Source organism: Bubalus kerabau, chromosome 5 (genome assembly GCF_029407905.1).
Source record: "Bubalus kerabau isolate K-KA32 ecotype Philippines breed swamp buffalo chromosome 5, PCC_UOA_SB_1v2, whole genome shotgun sequence".
In the NCBI taxonomy this organism is placed as follows: domain Eukaryota; kingdom Metazoa; phylum Chordata; class Mammalia; order Artiodactyla; family Bovidae; genus Bubalus; species Bubalus kerabau.
The window spans coordinates 14439337-14463540 of NC_073628.1; the positions used below are offsets into that span (position 1 = coordinate 14439337).

The 24204-nt window shown below is 53.0% G+C and overlaps 1 protein-coding gene across 1 annotated transcript; it reads right to left on the reverse strand.

Annotated features, from left to right (window-relative positions):
- Positions 1-2382: 2382 nt before the first annotated feature.
- Positions 2383-23836, reverse strand: CD5 (CD5 molecule). The gene is made up of 11 exons (XM_055581136.1): positions 23734-23836; positions 12444-12482; positions 10666-10974; positions 10158-10220; positions 9572-9904; positions 7029-7328; positions 6248-6373; positions 5493-5546; positions 4320-4439; positions 3697-3788; positions 2383-2832 (listed from the first exon to the last, which is right to left on the reverse strand). The coding sequence occupies exons 1-10, from the start codon at positions 23783-23785 to the stop codon at positions 3700-3702; spliced, it is 1485 nt and encodes a 494-aa protein (XP_055437111.1). The 5' UTR covers positions 23786-23836; the 3' UTR covers positions 2383-2832; positions 3697-3699.
- Positions 23837-24204: the final 368 nt, after the last annotated feature.

Here is a 24204-nt window from a genome sequence, read left to right on the forward strand (position 1 = left end):
AGTCCCATTCAGCACTCCCAGACCCTAGAGGCATGATAGGTTTGGAGCTAGACCCGGTTCTTGGTTGTCAGAGTGAGCTTTTTTGGGGGGTCCCCAGTGTCCTAGACATAACATGAGGAGAATGTGCTAGGAGAATGAGGAGAATCTGGTTGCCCATGAGAGTCAGGTGGATGACATGCTTCAGGGGGGTGGGCTGGGGTAGGGGGGTTACATAGGCGGATGTCACCCTCTCTGGCTGATGTAGACGGGTGAAGGATAGGGGGTGGGGCTGCGGTGTGGACCCAGGGTGGGCCCAGGTCGCAGCAGGGCATCCTCCAAGTCTGAGGGAGACCCCGTGAGCTTCTCATCACAGGAGCAGCACTGACCAGCAGCCTGTGGGCTGTGTCTGCCCACCACGGCTGGAAGCGGACAGAGGCACCTCCGAGGCCCAGATAGCTCCCACTCAGTTTGCTTAACCAAATGTTTCTTCTGGAGATGTATCACCCGACCCCCTTTCTGCTTAAAGGCAGTTTTTTGGGGGGAAGTGTGTTTTTAAAGTAGGCCGAGGTAGCTATGAGGCCACCGAATGGTGGCCAAGCTAGAGATGCAAGAGCTTTTGCCCAGAAAAGGGGCTGGTAAGAGACATTTGGTGCCCTAGGCCCTTTGCACCGCAGTTCCCTTTGGAGAATTCTCCCTTCTGAGGAGGGTCTCCAGGACAGGAGTCTCTGCCAGGTGACTCCTAGCCCCCAGGTGACTGGGTGTCCCTGTTTCTGGATTCCCGGCATGGTCAGGGGTAGGGCCATGCCCTGGGCTCTCCCATGATGGAGTCCTCAGTAGGGAGCGGGTGGGAGGCCTGGTTGGAGGGTGTTGGTAAGGACAGGGGGCTGGCCTGGCTCTTTGGCATGCTTGTACCCCTCCAGCTCCCTCATTATGTGAGCACACCCCTCACCCCTGCCATGTCCTTCTAGAAACTTCCTTTTGCTCTTCCAGAGTTGGCTTTTGTGAATTGAACCATTGATATCTGTTGCTCCCAGAGGACACAGGGCCAAATAATGTGGAGAAAGGGCCCAGCCCCTAAATGTCTTCTCAGGTCACTGTCTGATTCCCAGGGGGCAGTGAGACCTGAGCCAGCCTCTCCCTGCACTAGACCCTTAAGTTCCTGGTCAGATATTCTCCTCTGGCGCGTCGTTAAGAAAACCTGGGCACTGCAGGGTTAAATATGTCTAGGCTCTCTGGGCCCATATAGTCAAAGCTATGGTTTTTCCAATAGTTATGTTCAGATGTGCGAATTGGATCATTAAGAAGGCTGAGCACTGAAGAATTGATGCTTTCAAATTATGGTGCTGGAGAAGACTTTTGAGAGTCCCTTGGACTTCAAGGAGATCAAACCAATCATATCCTAAAGGAAATCAACCCTGAATATTCATTGGAAGGACTGATGCTGAAGCTGAAGCTCCAGTAATTTGGCCACCTGACACAAAGAGCCAACTCATTGGAAAAACCCTGATGCTGGGAAAGATTGGAGGCCGGAGGAGAAGGGACTACAGGGGATGAGATGGTTGGAAGGCATCATCGACTCAATGGACATGAGTTTCAGCAAGCTCGGGGAGATAGTGAAGGAAGGGAAGCCTGGTGTGCTGCAGTCCGTGGGGTCACAAAGAGTTGGATACGACTGAGCAACTGAACAACAAAGGCTCTCTGCAGGATGCTGCTGCTGCTGCTAAGTCGCTTCAGTCGTGTCCAACTCTGTGCGGCCACATAGATGGCAGCCCACCAGGCTTCCCCATCCCTGGGATTTTCCAGGCAGGAACACTGGAGTGGGTTGCCATTGCCTTCTCCAATGCATGAAAGTGAAAAGTGAAAGTGAAGTTGCTCAGTCGTGTCCGACTCTTAGCGACCCCATGGACTGTAGCCCACCAGGCTCCTCCGTCCATGGGATTTTCCAGGCAAGAGTACTAGGGGACCATTTCAGTTAAGGCAATTATTTAGCCCAAGGAAATGTTCAGTTGTGGTCTCTGACTCTCAGGTTAGGAGGTTACCTAACTGGCAGAAACTATTTTGCACTTTTAATAGCTGTGTGAACCCAAACCCCACATTGGCTAGAATTTACTAGGTGCCCGCTCTATGCAGGGCCCTGAGGTGGCACTGGTGCCCTTCAGGCTTGACAGCCAGTGTCCCTGCTCTCTGTCAAGCGAGGGCCCAGATGGAGGGTTGGTGATGAGGCTATGGGTGCTGGCTGGCAGCTGCTGTGCCATGCTAGGTGGTCCTGTGTCAGGAATGAAGCCCTCCAACCACGAAGCTGCAGGGCCCCCTGCCCCCAGTAGGTGCCCCTTCCCACTGGCACCCCCAGAGGGATCCACAGAGGTAGATTGAGCAGGCTGAGCAGGCTTTTCCAGGAAGCAGAAAAAAGCATTATTTACAAAAAAACATATTAAAAATACATGAGAGAAATCAGCCCTCCCTCCCACCGCCCCCCTGCAGGTGCAGGCTTCCCGTGGGTCCTCGTGGGGTCAGAGTCTGAAGAGAGAGCCGATGTCCACAGACGAGGGAGGGGGCTGCCCGGGTATGGACCCCGTGTGTCTCTTCTTGGGAGAGGCTGCTTGCTTCCGGGCTCTGCCCTTTCACAGCTTCCACCCATGGAGGGGCCAGCTGAGCCATGCTGGGGTCTTCATGCTGGTGAAGATGTGAAGAGATGTCAGAGTGGACCTGCCTCTGCAGGGCAGTGGGATGTGTTGGGAGGTCCCATCCGTGGTCCTGCCGGGCAGGAAGTGGGACGTGGCATCCAAGTGGTGACTGCAGAGGATTCTCGGGATAAAAAGTCTGGCTCTTAATATTTGTTCCCGGGTCACAGATCTGTGGGGTGAGAAGAAAGTGCGTTGGTGGAGGACACTTCATGCTCTGGGAATGGTTCAAGGAGTTGGGGGACAGGCCCAGAACCCCCAACCCAATATCAGGGACAGTGGCTTTGCCCTCCTTCTGGGGTAAGTCAATCAGGACATTTTCAGAGGTGCTTTTTTAAAACCTCAGGTATATATTTATTTACAATATTATATTTGCTTCAGGTGTACAACATCGTGATTCAGCAAGTTTATAGATTTTAAGGAAATCAACCCTGAATAGTCATTGGAAGGACTGGATGCTGAAGCTGAAGCTCAAATACTTTGGCCACCTGATGCAAAAAGCCAACTCATTGGAAAAGATCCTCATGCTGGGAAAGATTGAAGGCAAGAGGAGAAGGGGGAGACAGAGGATGAGATGGTTGGATGGCATCACCAACTCGATGGACATGAGTTTGAGCAAGCTCCATGAGTTGGTGATGGACAGGGAAGCCTGGCATGCTATAGCCCATGGGGTCACAAAGAGTCGGACACAACTTAGCGACTAAAGAGCAACATGATCATTATAAAATATTGGCTCTCTTCCCTGTGCTATACAATACATCCTTGTAGCTTATTTCTTTTATGGATAGTAGTTTGTACTTCTTAACATTCCTCTACCCTCAGGGGTTCTTATACGTGGTCTTCCCAGATGGAGTTTAAGGTTCATGACCCCGCTGGCTCAGATGGTCAAATCAGCTCCCACCACCTAAATTGCTGATGCTTATTCATTTCCTTTACAATAGCCCTGGTGCTCAGTGCCCGTCCCCCGACCCCGTTCCTGGATAGGCAGGGTGAGCAGACCCAGGGGACTTGCGCTTATCCCCAGGGCTCTGCTCACCTCTTACAGCCTCTGAGCCCCATGTAGCTCGTAGTCACTGTCAGAGGAGTTATCAGGCTGGGTGGAGATACGGTGCAGGGCCCCTTCCAGAGCTGTGGAAAGAAAGGACGCTGCGTGAGCAGGCTTAACCCTCAGGACACACAAAGAGAGCCCCTCAGAGCCGAGTGCCTTTCAGCTCTTAGAAGATCACAGAGGCTTCCTGAGCTGGTGGCTCAACAGCTCTACAAGCGTTGTGATCAAATCGGCCAGTGTCCACTAATGATGCTGAGCGCCAGGCTCCCTGCGGCTTAATTGTCAGTGCCAGTCGGGGAGCACTCAATACAGGGCTCTGCAGGCCGCTGGTGGATGGCTCTGTTCTGCCTCGAAGAATCCGAGGGGCCTCATTTATTGAGAAACATGTCCTTTGGGTCACAGCAGAGCTGGTGTTTAATGACATCCCGGCACGTTCTTCTCTCCAGCTGAGGGGCCAGTTAAGGCTGTATCCCTTCCGTTACCTGCCGTGACCAGCCGTCAAAGGGGCAGTTTGATCCTCCGCCCTGCTCAGCCTCCTTCTCCCTCTGGGCAACCACGTGGCCCTCTGCTCGGCCCTGGCGTCATTCCTAGGAGTGCCAGCCAGTGCTTACCTGGATAAGCTGAAATCTGGGAGTTCCTGGGAGGCTGACTGTATTCGTTCTCCACGTGGGAGGCCGTGGCGTTCTCAACCTGGGACCGGACAGTCACCGTGTGGTTGCGATGGAAAGACACTGAGTAGATGCAGGAGACGGTGTCGTTAGATGTACTGTTCTGTTCTCCTCCTCCCCAGCTGGGGCCCAGAACACCAGTTTCCTGTTCCCATTGTGTAATGTGGGGATGGGAAAGGGGACAAGGACCCCCAGAAATCCTTCAGCACATACTTTTTTTCCCTTTCTTCCTGGGGATGCTCATTCTAGCAGGGCTCAGACTTTCATTTTTATTATTTTTTTACAAAATTTTTGGCCACACCCCATGGCATCTGGGACCTTAGTTCCCCAACCAGGGATGGAACACACGTCAGAAAGCGGAGTCTTAACCACTGGACCAACAGGGGTGTCCCAGGGCTCAGACTTTCAGAGCAGCTTTGGGTTGGTTGGCAAGCTGATTGGTGGGCAGGCCTTCAGTCGGTCAGTCCTCAATCATTGATCAAGCAGGGAATTGGAACATGAGTGATAGGGCAAATATGGTCCCTGCCCTCCTGGAGTTGAGGGTCTTTATCTTGTAAGAAAGATTTGACAACACAGTTGAAGGATTTGGCCCTCGACGTGTGAAAGGGGAGGATGTGTGGTGGAAACAGGAGGAAAGCTGTGGTTCTACCCACAGAAGTGCTCTGACTGTGGCCAGAAAGAAAGACGATGGGGGCCGGGGTGGGGGTTGGGCTGGCTGCATCCTAACGTCTTAAAACTGGCCTTGTAAAGTCTGCCCGTGATAAAGACACTCCATGAAAAATCTAGCTTGGGCCACCCTTCTTTACATATGCCCTTTCTGGAAAGATGAACCACCCAAAAATGCCCGTGAAGGTTCTCTGACAGGTCGTGAAGTAAAGAACTGTGTCTAGCTTTGCTTAATTCACTGATTCCCAAGTCTCTTTGATCGTGGCTTCCTCTTTTCTGAGTGCCACCTGCTAGCGCCCGCGGCCACAGGCATGCCTTAGACGACAACAGTGGAGTCGGAGGCCACAGGCAGCCTCTGGCTCCATCCGCAGTCAGCAGTGACCCACGACCCTGCTCCACCAGCCTCCTTCCTGAGGCCCAGGGAGGAGCCTGCCTCCGGGGCATACTTACTGTTCTGGTTCATTCCCGTTGGGCCAATCCACTGGCGCTGCTTCTTCTGGCGGACTGGGTGACAGACAGATGGCAAAAGGCACATCAGGATGGGGGTGGGGGGAATTGAGGGGGAGTAGGGGAGGGGGAGAGGGAAGGAGGGAGGAGGCAGCAGGTGCGTGCTGAGGCTGATTTTCCAGGAGAAACAGCGCAAGGTGTGTAGAACTAGAATTCAGGCCTGGGAGGGCCGCCGGGACCCAGCCAACACTGCCCACCTCTGGGCTTTCTCCCACCCGCCTCTCTAATCTCACAGCCTCGTCTTTGAACGATTTTTTCACAAGGTCTGCAAGGCCAAGATGACACCTACTGCATTTACCAGGTCTGCCCTCGCCCATTCGTTGGATGGGGAAACATACAGAGCTCAGACAGGAAGTGGCTCCATCATCTGCAAAGTGGTGGCGCCAACCTGGTACACCTGTCTTCTGAGGTCAGACCCTCTGGACCCATCACAGTCTAAAGAATACCCACACCCTCCCTTGGGCCTGGAGTGGGGCCCCTCTTTGGGTCCCAGATGTGGGCGAATCAGTGATTTTCCTGCTTGTTGCTTGGAGTAGAGAAGGGCCAGTGGGCAGGAGAGGGAGGGGCAGGGCTGGGAGGTGAAGCAGAGGTGAACCCAGCCAGCTCTCCAGAGGCGGGGACCCTCCCCTCCAGGGCCAACGTGCAGCCCTCCGCGGCAGGGGCTTCAGAGGGAGGCGGCTCAGGGCACCGTCACCTACATTTCTTCACGACCTTCTTGTAGGCCAGGGGGCCACACACGACCAGCAGCACTGCCAGAAGCACGAGGGCTAGGATAATGCTCATCACGGCACCCGCGCCCAGGCCCGCTCGGCTGGAGTTCTGGCCTACAGGAGGCAGAGGGAGGTCAGTCCTGGCCCGGAGCGGGGTAGGGGCATCAAAACGGTCTATTTGAGGGAAGCTCCTGGCTGGCTGGCTGGCGTCCCCTAGGAATTGGCCAGCGTGTGTGGGAAGCAGTTTTCTGTCTGTCTGTCCATCCATCTCTGAAATCCTCTGCTCCCTGTTCATTTAGCCACCATTTACTATCTCACAATCGATCATCTGGCTCTCATTCACCGCTTCTGCTATCAACCTTCCACCATTTTCCAGTTACTTATGAGTGATTGCCTTGCCTTCATCTACCAATAGCTGTCCACCCATCCATTTCTCTCTTTAACGTATTAGTCCGTTACCATTAATATAGGAAAGATGTACCCCATCCCTTGCTTTCCTAACTTCCATCTGAAAGAGCAGAAGACAGAATAAGAATCCTATTTTTCACTAGCCTCCTGACAATTATGGCCAGTCTCCTCCTGATGGTTCCTGCTCATTTCTCTCTGAGCACGCTGTCCCCTCTCCCCCTATTTGTCATCTCTCCATCCTGTCCTAGGGCTCTCTCTCTTTAGTCCCTGGACTGTTCTTCGGAAATAATGCTCATTGACTGAGTCTTAGAACAAAAATCCAGAACCACCCTCTACCCACCACGGACCATGGCCAACTCACATGTGACAAACACCCTCTTGCAGTGAGACTTTTTCTCCTCAAGCTTGTGGCACCGGGACAGTATCCCCGGGGGACAGTAGAAGCCCCCCAAGGTCTTCTCGCTGGGGTCCAGCCCCCGGTAGGAGCTGACGTTGCCGCACTGCTGCTCCCGGCACACCTCCTCCCACCGTGCCGTGCCCTTGGCCCAGGAATCGTCACATAGCGTGTCCCACTTCTGGCCCTTCCCACTGCGCACTTCCACGGAACCTTCGCACACGTCGCTGCCCCCAACCAGGCGGCTCTGCACCTTGGGCTGGAAATCTGGGGGGAAAGCAATGGGAGGTGAGTTGGTGGGCTCAGCCGGAGCTCCCTGGGCCCCGAGCCTACGTGCCGGGCCACTGGGACCCTGTGACACTGGCCAAGTGTGGGCCCTGGCAGGGCCTAGGTCTCCGGGGGGCTTGGGTACCACGTGGGAGTGCCTTCCTTCCTGCCTTTCCCTTCTTCTGGCATCCTCTCTGGCATTTTCTCCATCAAGTTCTGTCCCTGGCACCTCTGGGCAGCTGAAACAGCTTGGGCACTTTCAGTGAAAAGGCCGGCACAGGGGCAGTGCCCATCGGCAGCCGCCAACTGCTGTCGTCCCCCACCCAGGGGGCAGTAAGAGAAGTGAGAAGTGAGAAATACGCTCCACCCAAGTCTGCTTCCCTTTTTGAAACATCCTCTCATTCTCTGGCTGCTCCCTGGGAGGTTGAAGGGCTTTTCAGAGAGGGGAAACTGAGGCCTGGGGATGAGAAATACCATCTGCTTTGAGTCCTGGAGATTCACTGCTGGGAACCATACCCAGGAATCCTGCTGCCCAGGCCTTGAGCCTGGAGGGACTGACTCTCATAAAAGGGCCTGATGCAACAGAGAATCATCGATTTCTGCTTGTCCGCTTGGCCTAGGGGCCCATGTGTGTTCAGGTCAGAGCACTTTGTGATCTTACCAGCTGTGGCCAGTTGCTATAGCAACAGCCATCTTCAAAGCTCTAGCAAATCTTCTACTCAGAAAAAAAAAAAAAAATCAAAGGCAAGCCTTCTGGGTATGGCTTTGCAGGTTGTAGCCTGCAAGAGGGCTCAGAGTGGTGGGTGAGCCTGGGAGCCAGCCAGGTTTTTTTCCCTCCTCAGGCTGAGAGATCCTTGGGGACTACTTCTGCCTGGAGGGGGCAGCATTTTACTAATTCACACCATGAATCCAGTGTTTTGGGGATATTCCTGCTTGCAGGATGGGCCCAGTGTTCCAGAGCAATGCTTCCCAGGTTAATGCACATGAACCCCAGAGACTGCTGAAATGCAAATCTTGATTAGTAGATGGAAGGTGGGGCCTGAGAGTTTGCATTTCTAACCAGTCAGATGAAGCTGCTAGTCCAGGACCACATTTGGAGTATAAGCGTGCTTATGTGCACACATACATGCTCAGTCACTCAGTTGTATCCGACTCTTTGAGACTCTATAGACAGTATTCTGCCAGGCTCCTCTGTCCATGGGATTTCCTAGGCAAGAATACCGGAGTGGGTTGCCATTTCCTCCTTCAGGGGATCTTTCCAAACCAGGGATCGAACTCACATATCCTGCATTGGCAGGCAGATTCTTTCCCACTGAGCTACCTGGGAAGCCCTCCACACTTGGAGTAGCTGAGGCTTATACTACAGACTCTGGAGTGATGCTACGTGAATGGAAACCCCAGCTAGTGTTCTGTGATACTGAGTAAGAAATTTAACCTCTCAGAGCCTCAACTTTCCCATCTGTAAAGTAGGGATAACAATAGCACCCACCTCCTAAGCCTGTTGTGAAAAGGATGGAATGCCCCGAATGGTCCCCAGTGTGATACAAGTGCTCAGTAAGTGTGACTTCTTAAAGTTTGGACTTTACTAGAACATTTGTGATAGGAGCTACTACCTGCTGAGGTCTGCTGTGCTTACCCTTAATTTGACCTTTGGTCTTTTATCCTGTTTCTCTACTGATCCTGGTTTTGGGATCCCCCAGCCCGGCCTCTGGGCTCCTCCCTTAGCCACACTGGCATCGTTTGTTTCTTCAGGGTGGCAGTGTATGACTCAGCAGCCTCTGCAGGAAGCCCCTGGGGGCTCCGCTCTGCCCTCTCCCTACCTCCTATGAGTTACCATTGCTCCAGCCTCATCTGTCTCTGAGGCGCGTAAACTTCCTCCTGCAAGGCTGGTCTCCTCCAAGTGCTCTATCCTTCTTGGGCCCTTGACACAAGCCACGATCCATCAAAACCACCAGAAGACCCTGCCTCTTTCCAAAAGTCCTGCTCTTCCCCAAGTGGCAGCCGAGCCAGCAGCACATTTGGGCCTGTTCTGCGTTACTTTGTGGAGATTCCCACGGCGTTGCGTGTGCCACCTCTCCACCCCATGACCGCCCTACCTCTCAGAGGCCAACGATCAGCTCTCCGTTTCCCTTGTGCTCTCCATAGCACTAGTGCCCTGCGCTGCATGCTGGGGTTTCAGGAACATGAGATAAGTGACATGACCATGTGGGGACACCTGTGGGTCTCAGTCTGCTCCCACTCACCAGAACAGATGAGGCCAAGAGCTTGGCCACCCCCCCGGGGGTGCACTTTTCGGAAGCATTGCTCCAGGGAGGTGCATTTTGGGTTCTGGATCTCCCAGCGGATTGGCAAGGGCCTTTGGCCTCCTGGCTTTGGTGTCTGGGCTTCCTCGGTCTCTGGCAGGGGCTTCAGGAAGGAGCCACACTGGAGGGCTGCACAGATGAGTTGCCCCAGGTCCTTGATCTCATTCTGGGGCTCGATGCCGATGGTGCCGCCCAGGCCACCGCTGTAGAACTCCACCACGCCAGCACACTGCAGGCCCCCGGGCTCTGCCACCAGCTGAAACCTGGGAGGTGCTAGGGGAGAGAAGGTAAGGGACAGGGACCTCACCACTGATGACCAGCACGCAGACCTTCCTTGTTCTTTGGTTCTGACACACAGAGGACCAAGTGACTAGGCAATGACCCTAGGAGGTGGTGAGGTCCCAAATATTGCATGGAACATACGCTACAATTTTTCTTGCTTACTTGAGACTCAAACGTAAACATCCTGTGTTTTTATTTGCTAAAATCCAACATCCAACCCCCAGAGCCCTCAGAATCCTTTTACCTGTGGGCTCCGGAGTGGTTGTGGGCGGGGAGGTCGTGGGAGGAGCTGTTGTCCTCGGTGGCTCTGCAAAAAGATGCTCTGATTAGGAAGAGGCCAGGGCCCCTGGAAGAGGAGGGGGTATGGGGAGAGCTGGGGGCAACCGGCAGTATTAAGAAAGAACTGGAAGTCATGATGTAAGTACCACAGGCCCCATCAAACCCACTTGACCCATACGTTGTATCTAAGCCTCCTGCGAGTGCCAGCCCATTTTACAGTTGGGAAAATAGAAGTTAAGAGTAGACAATGAAGTTAGCCATTGGCAGAGCCAGTTCCTCTACCTTTTCCATCCCCAGACAGGGGCCAGCACCCTCTCTGCTCTCCCCTTCCAGTTCCCCACCAGTGCATGTTTCTGAGAGGGTGGTTATAAGTTGGTGACCCCTTCCATCTGCTTGCTCAGGCTCCAGGTCACAGGCATGGGCAGGGAAGCTGCCCAGACCTAGGGAACCTACTGGGCTGGCTAGTCACCCACCTAAGCAGATCAGGGCCAGAGGGTCCACCTGGCGTCCCCTGTTGAGGCTGCAGTTGGAGAAGGATCCCAGCTGTCCACGGCAGATTATCAATTTCTGGAATTGCCCCTCTTTGAAGTGATGCGAGGAAGAGAGTAACAAAGGGTTCCGGCACTGCAGCTCCCGGCACAGCTTCGAGAACTGCCAGGGATCCTGGTAGAGTGAAAGCTGGCCCCAGCTCTGGCTGTGCACCGCGTACCACTCTGTCCCGTTGCTGACCTCCAGACGGCCCTGACACCGTGAGCCAGAGCCGCTCAGTCTCACGGCGAACCCTAGAAGTCAAAGAGATGTCAAGTGGGAGGTCAGGCTGGACAGGGTCCTCCACGGGAGCCCTCCTGTATCCTCCCCACCCGGGACCCCAAGTCAGCCAGGCTCCCTCTACCCATGGGGTCCTCCCACCAGCTTTGCTCCTCCTGTGAGTTTCATCCTCAGGGTCCCTTCGGGGACTTTCCAGAAACTCATGCTGGTTCTGCTCTGGTTCCAGGTGGTCCCTTAAAAATCAGGTCCAGGAGGATGGGGTTCGAGACCCCAGGGGAACTTGGAGCAGTGAGCAAGGAGTTCTCAGCACCCACTGCCCAGCAGACTCGCTTCCCACCCCCTGCCTTGAAATTCTTTCGATAGACCCCAGATAGGGCCCAGTGCCTGATTTTTTTCTCTCTATCCAACTTTTAAAATCAATTTTATTGAGGCATGATCTATCTACAGGGACATGCACGCATTTTAAGGGCACTTGTTCAATGAAATTTGACAAATGTATACACACTTGCAGCCCCCACTGTGCTCTAGTCAAAGAACTTTCCCATCACCCAGAAGTCCCTTGTGCCCCTTCACAGCCGATTTCCCTGAATCCAGCCTCAGGCCTCCAGTGATCTGCTTTCTGTCACTAGAGATGAGTTCTGCCTGCTCTCAAATGTGATATAAGTAGAATCATGTGGCAGGTCCCATCTGGCTAGCATTTGGAGTTAGCATGTCATTGCAGGCTTCCAGGTCCCAGTCCAGGGCCTGCCAAGGACCCCGCAGCCCCTTCTGACTGCCTGTAGCTTCAAGAGACCCTCTTGCTACATTTATCTCCAAATACATTCAGCCTGATATTATCTCAGGACACGTGAAAAAGAGAGGTCTGTGGTGACGGGAACCTGGGGACTGCTAGATTTGAAAATGCTTAACAGAGTTCCTCATTGCAGGACTTCTCAGACCCTTTACCAGGCTATTGTCCCCTGTCAGGCTCTAAGGTGGGATGTAGTGTGACCTATGCTTTGTCCAACGAGTTCCATGGAACCCTGTTTGGGAAACACTCACCTCTAGGATTAAAGCCCAAGACATTTAACACACATCACAATCTGGGGCAGCCTCTCTGCAGCCTCTGCTGCAAATGTCTCTGGCCAGGGAGCATCTGGCAGGACTGGGTAGGAAATAGGACTTTGCAAGATGCATTTATGGGCCAGTATAGTTTCTGTACCCGATGAGTGGACTGTAATAATAGTTAGCATGAGAACTAGCATTTGCATGGTACTTTATGGCTGTCTAGGGCAGCTCTCTGCAAAAGGGCCTCTTTAGGGTGCGTGAGTGTGTGTGTGCGTGCCCACACGCGTCTGCATGTGTGTGTGTTGGGAGGGGGCGTATTCTCTCTCTCTCCCTGTAAGGTGAGATTCACTCTAATGAAAAGATGGTAGGTCCCCCTACAGCCTGGTGGAGTCGCAGCCCTGCTCCATGCCCCCCTCTCCGCGTGGCTCTTCCTTACCTCGCGCCTCCACCTTGAGCCCTCCGAGGCAGGAAGTGGCTGCGGAAAGGAGAGAGGAGGGTCAGGAAGTGAGGTCTCTCCCCTGCTCCCGTCTCCCCACCTCACCTCTGCCCGCAGCCTGATCAATGGCCTATTCTGCCCCATGCCGCCGTCATGGGGTTCAGGGACCGGGGTTTTCACACTGCAGGTTGTAACCCTTAGGTGGGTCATGAAATCAGTGTTGTGTGTTGCAAGCATCAGTTTTCTTTCTTACTTTAAAACTTGACTTTTTCAATGAACATGTGAAATTGATTTTCTTTTAGTGCAGTTCTAGGACTATAAACACACACATAGATCTGCATGATCACTGTCACCGTCACTGTGTACAGTTCTGCACACCCCTCAAGGATTTCCTCATGCTGTTCCTCTGTAGTAATATGCAGCATTGCAACCATCAACTTTTTAAAAATTGTGTAGCAATGCAACCATCAACTTAAAATATATTTTTCAAACTTTTGACAGCACCCCATCTTAGTTCCCTAACCAGGGATGGAACCCATGCCTCCTGCATTGGAAGGTGGAGTCTTAACCACTGGACCCACCAGAGAAGTCCCTACAACCCTCAGTTTTTTAAAAAATGAAATGGATGAGAATAGAGAATGTCAGAATGCATCATGTTTTGTGAAGATAAGGCTCAGTTTTTGTGCGCTGGGTGTCAATATAAAAATATCCTGAGTGTCACTTTCAATCAAAAAAAAAAAAAAAATCAAACATCTTAGTTCTAGAGAGCTGAGAAACTAGCCAACATGGGAACCTAGAACATTTTGCTACTTTCTAGAATTCCCAAGGCAGGATAGAAATGAAACAATTTCTCTTCAACAGCTCCCAATTTAGGAGGAGGAAATCTGAGCTCAAAGAGGCAGTGGGACTTGCCCAAGATCAAGCAGTCAGTTGGTAAAGGAACCCAGCGGACACGTGTTTAGGGAGAACTGGTCTACCCCTTGGCAGGCTCCTGCCTGGGCCCCTTCAATAGGAATGTGGGCCCCTAGGAAGTCCCACTTCCTCCCAGCCTCGTCTGGAAGGAGCAAGTGGTCCTCCACTTGTGGAGCAAGTGGTCAAAGCAGGTAATCATCACCCTCTTGGCAGAGCAGCTCATGGCTGACTCAAGTGTAGCTGGGAGAGGTTTGATATGGGTGGGTATGAGTGGGGTGGCAAGCTTGTACAGCCTCCAAGCCCACACTCCACATTTACTGCTGGGCTTCATCAGCCGTGGAACAATCGGTTTGGTTTCTGTCTGCCCCCAGGGCTCGCTTCTCAACTGGGAACTGGGGACACTATTGGGCCAGGGTGAGTACTTTATACAGTAAAGGGCTGTGTTTAAGTTTCTTTTGAGAGATTGTTGCTGGCTGTAAAAAAGCCTAGTTTTGCCTGAGTGTTCTGAAGCTGATGGTAGAATTTTAAAGGAAGTCACGCCCCACCAGCCTGCCCTCTCTCCCAACCAACCAAGATTCCTTGTAATGACTTGGCAGCCTGTTGTAAGTTTCATCCATCCTGGCAAGAGCTCACCATAGTTGTCCTGAGAGTCCTGGGCCTCAGAAGGGGAAGGTATTTCTCATGCAGAAACTGTGTCAGGCCCAGAGCTCTGCTCTCGGCTGGGAGAGGCTTGACCAGCTCTCGATCATCCAATCTGCTGCAATGGGCAGGATGGCCTCAGGAGGACATGGTGAAGACGCTTGGCTCACTTGGTGACGAGGAGGCAGGAGGCCCTTTGTTCTGCCCTCACCTTTCACCCCTGACCTCTTACCTCTCTCGGTGCCAATTCCCAGTGGGAATGGGGCTGTCTACTTTTAGGGAGTCATTTCTTTGGCTAAACCCTGAGGGTTGAGGCAGCTTGAAGTGGCGCTAATGAGAAGAGGGGAACCTAAAGATCCACCCTTTGGTGCTCAGTGCTGCAGGAAAGTTTCTCAGGCATTGAGGCCCTTCGCTGGGTCTGAGTAAGAGCTCTGCCACATCCTTGGCCCCTCTGAGCCTCAGTTTCCTTGTCTATGGCATGGGAACAAGAAAGGGACCAGTTTTATAGCAATGTTATGAGGATGAGCTGAAGCAATCTATGTAAAAGCCTTGGCCCAGGGCCTTCCTGGCCAGCATTCTCCATCCGGCATTCCGTGCTCAGAGCTGGTGTTGCCGGTTGTGGAGCTGGCTGGGCCTGTGGCACAGGTGGGTGGACTGCAGGCCTGCTTGGGAGTTTTCCCAGGGGGAGGGGTCTGGGTCTGGATGCTCAGAGAGCTGGATCACAGGGCTTGCTGCCCCCCTTTCCCACCTGAGAACTTCATATTCCCAAAGTCACCACAGCCAACCCTTGTTAACAGCAGCCACCAATTATCGAACACCTACTGTATACTCAGCCCTCGGGAGCGTAGTTCCTTACAGATATGGTTGTTTATCTTCCAGATGGCCCCACAATGTGAGCTGAATATATGTTCGATACAGACGTCTGTTCAGGGTGACACCGCTAGGGCCTGGATTCGAACCACAAGTCTGCCTTCCAAACCCATCTCTCTGCTTTCTGCCACCTATCTGGGCCTCCAGAGGGCCAAGTCCTCAGAACGGACAAACAAGCAGAAATGAACATGAGTTAGACCCTGACCCTGGTGCTGGAGCCTCCAGACCCCAAAGCCCCTGAGGGCAGGGACTGGGCCTGACCACCCTTGCCAATCTCACATGGAACAGCCAGAGAACATTCTCAGGAAAGACTGCACAACCTGAGAACCAAGGAGAGTTCTAAAAAAGAAAACACCTGGTGGAGACAAGGCATCTATGTGATCCAGGGCCTCACCTTCCTACTGTGAGCCTGACTGGCCTGCGGTGAGCAGCAGTTCTTGTCACCGTCACTGTGGCCATCATTGTCACCACCATCACCAATGCCATCACCACCTCCACCCTCACAACGCAGTCACCGTCGCCATCACCATAATCACCACCCCGTCGCCGTCACCACCACCTCCACCATCACCATAAACGCTTCTCTAGTTCGTCCTTTCTCCCAGACACTTTTATACGTGAACTCTCTCAAACCTCACCGCAGCTCTGCAAAGCTGACACTATTATTTTGACCTTCTCATTTTATAGATGAGATTAAATAACCTGTTAAGCAACTGATGAGCACTGGGGCCAGGCCTCCAAGCCAGGCCACCTGGCACAGTGTCTGTGCTTTTGACCGCTGGGCTGAGCTGCCTCCCTTCCCTTCAGTGGAAACCTGTGCTGGCCTGCTCTGTGTTTCACCGATTCCTGCATATTCCTGGCATGCAAACCTGATGAAAAGGAGTGAATTTGAAATCCCCTTCAGCCAGTGAAACATCCTATGGGAAGACTTTCCCTGAACTTGATGTGTGATCCTGGCAAATCACTCAACCTCTCTGGGCTTGGTCTCTTCGTTTGTAAAGTGAAGACCTTAGATTCCACCCTCCCTCACCTTCCTCTCAGTTCAAACTTCCAGGATCTATAATTTCTGGTTCCTGATGTATCTCAGCCACAGGCAGGCAGGCGTGGGCAGGTGAGATGCACGACTGACTGGGAGGCTTCCTGGGCGCTGCTTCTTCCTGTGTGTCCAGGGATCTGCCAGCTTTTGATTTGTCCACAACTTATTTTTATTCTTTTAGCTGCTTCTCACAGGGGCTGGACCAGCATCCTCCTTCCCTGAACCCTGCAGACTGTGCTCAGGGTCCCTCAGACCCCCTTCCTGGCTACACCTTAGCCTGGAGGTCCAGGCTAAGCATGCAACCAGAGGTCCAAGGCTTTGCTGCTGCAGAACCTGCCAACAGAAGCCTGGGGACCCTACAGACCATGAAGGACTCTAGTCATGAAAGTATCGCGCCATTCCCCAATCCATTATCTACCACCACAATCTGAGCAGCCAGGACTAGGGTCCTTCCTTCCCATGCCAACCTCTCCTCAGAGCCCCCACTATTTCAGGCTTAGATTGGCCAAGCCAGGGAAAGCTCGGGGCTGAAAAAGCCAGAGAGGCAATAGGAAGTCTTCTTCATGCTCCCCGAGCTCCTCTCCTCATCTCTACCTTTGCAGAGATTGAGCTGTTCAGACCCTGCTGCCCTAAGGAGGTCTTGGGTGGGGAGTAAATGAACTTCTGAAAGAGAGTTGCAACTCTGAGACATTTACGCACTCATCCCCTCCCTTGCCTCTCCTCTTCCACACTTCCCCTCCCCCTACCCCATTCTGGATGGTTCTCTCTTCGGCTCCCTCTACTGCAACACTTTGAGCTGCATCAGGCCACAGATGAGTTTTATTTGCTCAGCAGAGTTTTAAAAAATTGGGGAGGGGAGCCCGTTATTTTTAAAAGTTTCTTTTTGTTTTCTTTTTCCTCTTCTTATTTATTTTTCGGCCTCATACATAGCATGCAGGATCTTAGTTCCCTGACCAGGAATCAAACTTGTGTCCCCTGCAGTGGAAGTACAGTCTTAACCCCTGGACCACCAGGGAAGTCCCTTGCTTTTCTTTTTTATAAAAAATCCCAAGATCGAGATATTTTTGAAAAATAAGTTTTCTGTGGCTCAGGCGATAAAGAATCTCCCTGTAATGCAGAAGACCCGGGTTCAATCCCTGTATCGGGAATATCCCCTGAAGAAGGGAATGGCTACTCCGTTATTCTTGCCTGTATTCACTCCAGTATTCTTGCCTGGAGAATTCCATGGACAGAGGGGCTTGATAGGTTACATACAGTCCATGGGGTCGCAGAGTCAGACACAACTGATTGACTAACTCTGTTTCTGGTCATGCGGGGCTGCGCTGCCGTGAGCCCTAGGGCAGTCAGTTCAGTTCCAGGATTGCCAGCGTCCTTGGGGCACCCTACTGTCCCCCTGCATCTGGAGAGCCTCAGCAGCAAACATATGATGGTTTCTGCAGCAAAACATGAATTATCACACCAAGTGGGATGCGTGAAGATTATAAATAGTCTCCTATTCGTTCAGGTCAGGATTTGCAGTGTATGTGCTTGCTGGAAATTTACAAATACTTTTTGGAATCACAGATGCAAGCTGGTGGGCCTGTATTATTGCTCCCACTTTACAGCAGAGCCTGAACTTGGCTCAGGCGGCTGGCTTCAGAGACTGTACCCTTTATGCCGGCCTCAGACCCACTCGTGGGCCCTCCTGGACCCGCGAGCACCTCTGCTCACAATCCCTACGTACTGAGAAATGGAGGCAAGAGCGAGGCCCGCCTTGGGGAGCCCTGCCTTGCGAGGGTCCAGTGGGCACGGGGATCCCAGGGAGGCGCTGGGACTTCACTGATGATAAAAACAGGGACAGCCACCTCTTACCCCGTGTAGACCCGCGGACAATGGTTTTAAATGGGAGACCTCATTTCTTCCCTACATCCTCAATCATGGGGTCTGTCATCACTCTATTTTCCAGATAAGGAAACTGACAGACCAATTTAGTGTGGTTAGGAAGTCAGATGTTCCCTTTTTTCCATTAACAGTGATTCCCTTAATGGTCCCTAACATTCTCATCAATTTACAGCACAGTATGTCCACTGCCTTTGGGCCTTTCTGTATTTTCCTTCCCTCGGCCTCTGATGAGAGGTTAGGTCAGGAGGCCAGGAATCCTGATTTTCTGAGACGACACTTGTCAGTGGAGCCCTGTTAACCTGAATCTGTATCAGGGCTTCAGGGAAACAAAGATCACAAAGGGCCAAAATTCTGTTTCTCTGGCGCAGCACCAGATGAAGGGTTGGTTTTTGATTAGGAGCCTTTTTGTGTGCAAAATGCTCAGAGAATCATACGGGGTTCATGCCAGGAGAAGCTGGGGGGCTGGGGCCCACAGAAGGAACAGCAGATTCGGGTCTCTAATCTCAACCACCCAGAGCCTGCGCCAACAAGCAACAGCGAGCAGCTCCTGGGCAAAATGGCCTTCGTATCTGAACTGCGATTCCATGCTCTCCCTGATGGCCTTGTTTGTCTGATTGAATTTGCATGAGTTTCACACTTGCCGTATGTGGTTCCGTTGTCATACGGACCAGCCCTCCTTTCTTTTCAGAGCCTCACTTACTCCAAAACCTGCACAAGGGCTCGTCCTTTCCATCCACAGCCCTGTGAAGAAGGAACGGGTGCCATCTCTACTTTCAGATCAAGAAACTGATGTTCAGAGAGGCTGAGCAACTAGCCCAAGGTCACACAGCCCGCTGGTGGTAGGGTCAGGACAGAAATCCCATCACCATCACTTGATAGGGCCCTATGGGCTCTACCACTGGGAGACCCCAGAGCCTGCTGGCACCGTGGTACCGATGGGGAAACTGAGGCCAGAGAGGAGGGCTTCACCCCACAGGGGCATCTGTGGGATCCTTGTTGCCTCTGCCGACCGTCACCAATTTCCTTTTCTGTTCCGACCACACATCTCCCGGTTGTGCCCCCAGGGAGAAGGGAGTACCAGGGATCCTGTGGGAACGTGAGGGTCAAGCTCCCCAGGGGTGCACAGCAATGACAGGGCAGGAGTGGTGACACGGTAGTTAGAGGAAGTAACACTGGGCCACGGCCCCCACCCTATCTGCAATTCAAAGCCAAAACGCAGTCCTTTCTGACACATTTGGTGGGAAGGTATTTATGTTTTTAGTGCACAAATGAAGTTGCACTGCAGAAATGGGAATGTGTTTGATTACAGCGTGTTGCCCAGATCTCCTTGGTGTGTTGTGAGCACACAGCACATACACAACAGTACCTTCCACCGCCTGGAAAATTCTGAGTTCCCAAACGCATCCAGCCAGAGGTTCAAGATAACGGCTTGTGGATCTGGAGAGGTCCCGTTTCTCTCCAGGGTGCTCAGCACTCTTTTTCCTCAGCTTGGCCCAAGGTGCCTCGAGTTTGTTGGAGAAAATGCCCCGTCCTCACGGAGACCTTCATGGCTGCCCTGCCTCGAGCCTACATGTGACTGCCACCTTCCTTCCTAGGCACACATGGCGCGGTGGAATCACTCACTTCCTATGTATATTTGCTCAAATGTGATCTTCTTATGAGACCTGGGTACAGCACAGCCCCCAGAGCCCCTAACCCCCAACCCCAAATCACTCCTGACCTCCTAACACCCATATAATCCTTGACTTGCTTGTCTCTTGTCTGTCTCCCCATCACACCTCTGTCTACTATGTCAGCTCCAGCTGGACAGGAATTTTGAGTGTTCACTGCTGTGTCCCTGGCACTTAGAATAACAGGTACTCGATAAATACTTGCTGTCTGACTGAATGAATGAACCAGATTTAAGGATAACAATTATCCTTTGAGATGGGCGCAGTGGCTATCCCCATTTTATAGATGAGAAGGCTGAGTCTCAGAGGCATGTTTCTGTCATTTGTGAGTGATCTCAAAGACATCAAACCCAGTTCTGCATTGCTTCAAAGCCCCACAGGCCTTTGCATGTGTGCACGCACAACACAGGCACACAGATGGCAGGCATGCACACACACACACACACATGCTCACAAGGTACCCACATGCATGCACATAGAATAGGCATTCAATCAGTTTTGTAGGAAGGCGAAGTCCCTCCATGGTCCCCTGATTGCTGCAGGGAAACCCCTCTGAGCTGTTGGCACAGGACAGGGTGACCGGAGGGGTCAGTGGGGGCCCTGAGCTCCCAGGTCTTCTGCTCCCCGCTGGCGGTGGGGAACTCGGGGTTTCTGGGGGCCTGATTCTTTGCACTCAGAGCCAGCAATGGCCTCAGCTCTGCACCCTGAGACTTCAGATCGGGCGGTAGGCTCACAGTGGGCATCCCCTCTCCCCTCCTCCACTGTGGACATCCAGCCCCTCTAGGCCTGTCCTGCTCGTTGCCTTCACCCTCCACATGCCCTCTGCCTGGGTCACTCCTCCCACTTTTCCCTGCCTGACTGGATCCTTCCATCATTCGGGTCTCAGATGAGGTCATCTATTCAGAGAGCAGGCCCTCGGGCTGGGGGCCCCGTCAAACGTGAACTTGGTCCCAGAGGCTCAGTGGTTACAGTTTCCTTCATCACGCTAATGACAAAATTTAGAAATTTGTAAAATTTCGGGTGCTTCCTCCATGAGGGGGGTTCTTGTCTGGTTCACTGCTGTACCCCCAGAGCGTTACACAGAACTGGGCACATAGTAGACGCTCAATAAATATACGGAAGTGAAGAAATGAACGAATCATTAGCCAAAACAGGAGGATTGGAGGACAGAAAGCCTGATCGCTAGGCTCAAGTCTTCCCCACTGGGTCCTGCCTCACCTGGTTTCTTGTTGACTCTGATAATAAACAATAAGTAATCTTTATGATAAATTATATAATAAATTTACATATTTATTATGTGTAATAGGCTTCCCTGGTGGCTCAGACGGTAAAGAATCTGCCTGCAATGCAGGAGACCTGAGTTCAATCCCTGAGCTGGGAAGATTCCCCTGGAGAAGGAAATAGCAACCCGCTTCAGTATTCTTGCCTGGAGAATTTATTATGTATAAATAATAAATAAGTTATGTAATTATGTTACTATATAAATTTATTAATTATTATTATTAATGCTTACTCAGCACTTACTATACAAGCTAATGTTCCTACTGAAATCTACATTTATTGATTCATTTAATCCTTAGAAATTGCTATAAGACAGGCGCTATTATTATTCGAGTTTCGCATAGGAGGACACTGAAGCTTACAGAATGGGTCCATAGTCACCTAACTGGCAAGGGAGGAGACCAGAATTCAGACTGCTGAGTCCGTGACTTTACCACACCTTAGTGTCAGTTTCTGTAACCCTGGTGGCTAGACCTGAGTGGCTGGGCAGTGATCAGAGCTGCCTCCATGCCCCACCTTCAGCAGGTGAGCCCCCGGCGGGTTGGAGCTAAGAGCAGCTGTGGAGGAAAGCAGGCCATTGGTATTTCCATGTACCAAAGGTCCCTAAGCCATGGGCACAACTTTTGTGGCCAGAAAGGAGGCCGAAGTGTCCCCAGGGCTCTGGTGTTGGGTCGTCTCTGCTTAGAACAGCTTGAAGGGTGCCTGTGTTGCTTGCCCAACCCTGGGCCTAGGTGTCCCCAACCCTTGGTGGCCGTCTGTCTGCTGGTGGCGGTTGTGTCCCGCGGCCATTTTCCTAGTCATGGGAGTGGCTTTGGTGTGTCTTTGCTCTTGGCCAGGGCCACGGAGGGGCTCCATGGGAGCAGGAGTGCTGGGCTGAGGTGGGCTCTGCAGCTCATCAGCTGCTCCTCCTGGACCTCAGTTTTCCACACTGTAAAATGGGGGCAACGGGCCCTGCTTACTAGGCTGCTTACTAGGCTACCTGCTTACTAGGCCGTTGTGAAGCTTTCAGAAGAAAATGCCTTTCAAAGTATTTCTTAAGCTGTGATCCACTGAACAGTGGAAATGTTTATTATCCATCAGTTACACCCACACACATACACACTGGGAACTCTGCGCTCCTGGACTTCCGGATGGTTCCTGTACTCTGGTTAGGGCCCTGCCTCTGGACTCTGGGCTCTGCTGGGCCTGATCCTGCCAGGAGCCTTGCCCCTGATGGGATTCAGGGGGAGGGCTGCAGAGAAGGATCCCACCCCCACCTTCAGCTGGGAATTTGGCCAGACCCTTGACCCAGTGGGGTCAGAGGCCACAGGTAAGGAATGGGGTGGGGGGGAGGGTTGTGTACTTAGTCGCTCAGTTGTGTCTGACTCTTTGCCACCCCATGGACTGTAGCCTGCCAGGCTCCTCTGTCCATGGGCATTCTCCAGGCAAGAATATTGGAGTGGGTTGCCATGCCCTCCTCCAGGGGATCTCCCCAACTCAGAGATCGAACCCAGGTCTCCTGCATTGCAGGCGGATTCTTTACCACCTTTACCTCCCCCTCCCCTGAGCCACCAGGGAAGGGGAGGCTTAGGACCTTGGTTTTTGGAATCTCCAGGGCAAAGGAGGCCACAGCAGCTGCTCACGAAGGTACCGGAAAGTAACCAGGGCCCATCCCTCAGCCTCCACCCTGGGGACAGAAGGCACTTTGTGTCTCCTGCAGATCCATGGAAGAACAGTCATTAGAATATGTGTGCACACGAGCCATCACCACATGCCCGGGGGGAAGGCAAGCTACATGCAGAAGCCATGTTTCGCCTATGAAAACACATACGTGTACACACACACCTCTCACACACATATTCACACATACACACCCTTTTCTAGAAAGGACTGAGGTGCCCCGCTAAGCAGGCTATGTCCCCTGAGTCCTTCCTCCTAAACTGGGAAGCCTCAGGCTGCCATCTTCTCACCTGTTCCCGTCCTGAGTCAGTCACCTCTCTCAACTGCCACATCTTCCAAACCCTTGAGAAGTGGTCAGATCTCACCCAGTTCACCCCCCTGCATTTTATAAATAAGGAGGTAGAGGCCTGGAGAGGCTCGAGTCCTATTTGAGGTCATACAGGGCTAAACTTAGACCCCAGCGTTCAGACCACAAAGGACACTGCTCTCGCCTGTCTCCCGTTGCTTAGGATCCTCCCCACTGGCCAGTGTTGCTGATGCCCCCGCAGCAGGGCTCCAGTCCCGAGCTAGTGTCCCAAGACCTCAGGGATGGAGGGCTGCCTCTTCCACCATCTCCCCTCCAGCAGACAAGAGACTCCAGGCTCACCCACCCCAAACCTTATCCCCAGCCAGCTTCTCCAGAGGCCCCAGGCCATTTCCACAGTCCCCCTTGGGTAAGGGTTAGGAAGTCCCTATCCAGGTCTGGAGTGACAGCAGACCCAGTGTGAGCTCACATCTGCCTGGGAGGTCTGGCTGAGGCCCCTGGGTAGAAAATAGAGTGACTAGGAACTAAGACTTGTGTTTTTGGCATCTGCTCAACTGCGATCCGGTCCCCACACTACCTTGGCCCACTCTGTCCAGAGCATCACCAGAACTGCCCAGGAGATGGTGAGTTTCCTGTCCCTGGAGGCACCCAAGTAAAGGCTGGACACTCATAAGGCAGGGGTGAGGGTGGGTAGCTGCAGAGGGAAGCCGGCTCCGAATTAGAGCTGGACAACTTAAGTTCTAGGCTCAGAGCCTGATCTGAGGGTGGATTCCACCTGGAAGGGGACAGTAAGGTCCCCAACCCTCCAACAGTGCAAGAGAGAAGGAGAGGTGGGGCCCTTGTGGTGGGAGAAGCAGAGACCAGTGCCAAGCCGGGGCTGGGAGACAAGACAGTGATCCTGGTGACCCCAACCCTCTGCGATACTCCAGAGAGGTGACATGCAGGCCTGAGTCAGACCGAGGGATCTGATGCTGGCATCTTCTCTCTTGTACCCCGAGCCCAGGTACCCCCGGCAGACACCCCAGAAGGGGTACTCACCCAGCAGCTCCAGAAGGTACAGGGTGGCCAGTGGCAGATGCTGAGACCCCATGGGCGCGGCCTCCTCCCGCCTCAGCCTCCGCAAGCTCGGCGCCCAAGTTGAGGGTGTCTGGCCTTGTGTCTCCCTCTCTGGGAGGAGGGGGTGGGGCAGACAGGGCTCAGGCAGGGGTGGGACAGGGGAGCAGGCAGTGCGGGGCCTGCGTCACCCGTGTTTGAAGTTGAAACTGTCAACTTCCTCCTCGGTAAAACACCATCTGTCCCAGTTCGACTGGCGGTCCTGGTCTCTGCCAGCTTCCTGCCCAGTGTGCCTAGGCCTGGGACAGTGCCTATGGCCTGGGGGCGGGGTGGGGGGCGGGGGCGGTCCCAAACCAGGATAAAGGGAGGAGGCCTGGGGGGGATTGAGGGGGAAAGGGGACACATCTCACCAAGTGAGCCCTTAGCTGTCACGAGTGGAAGGTGGTGGGCACCGCC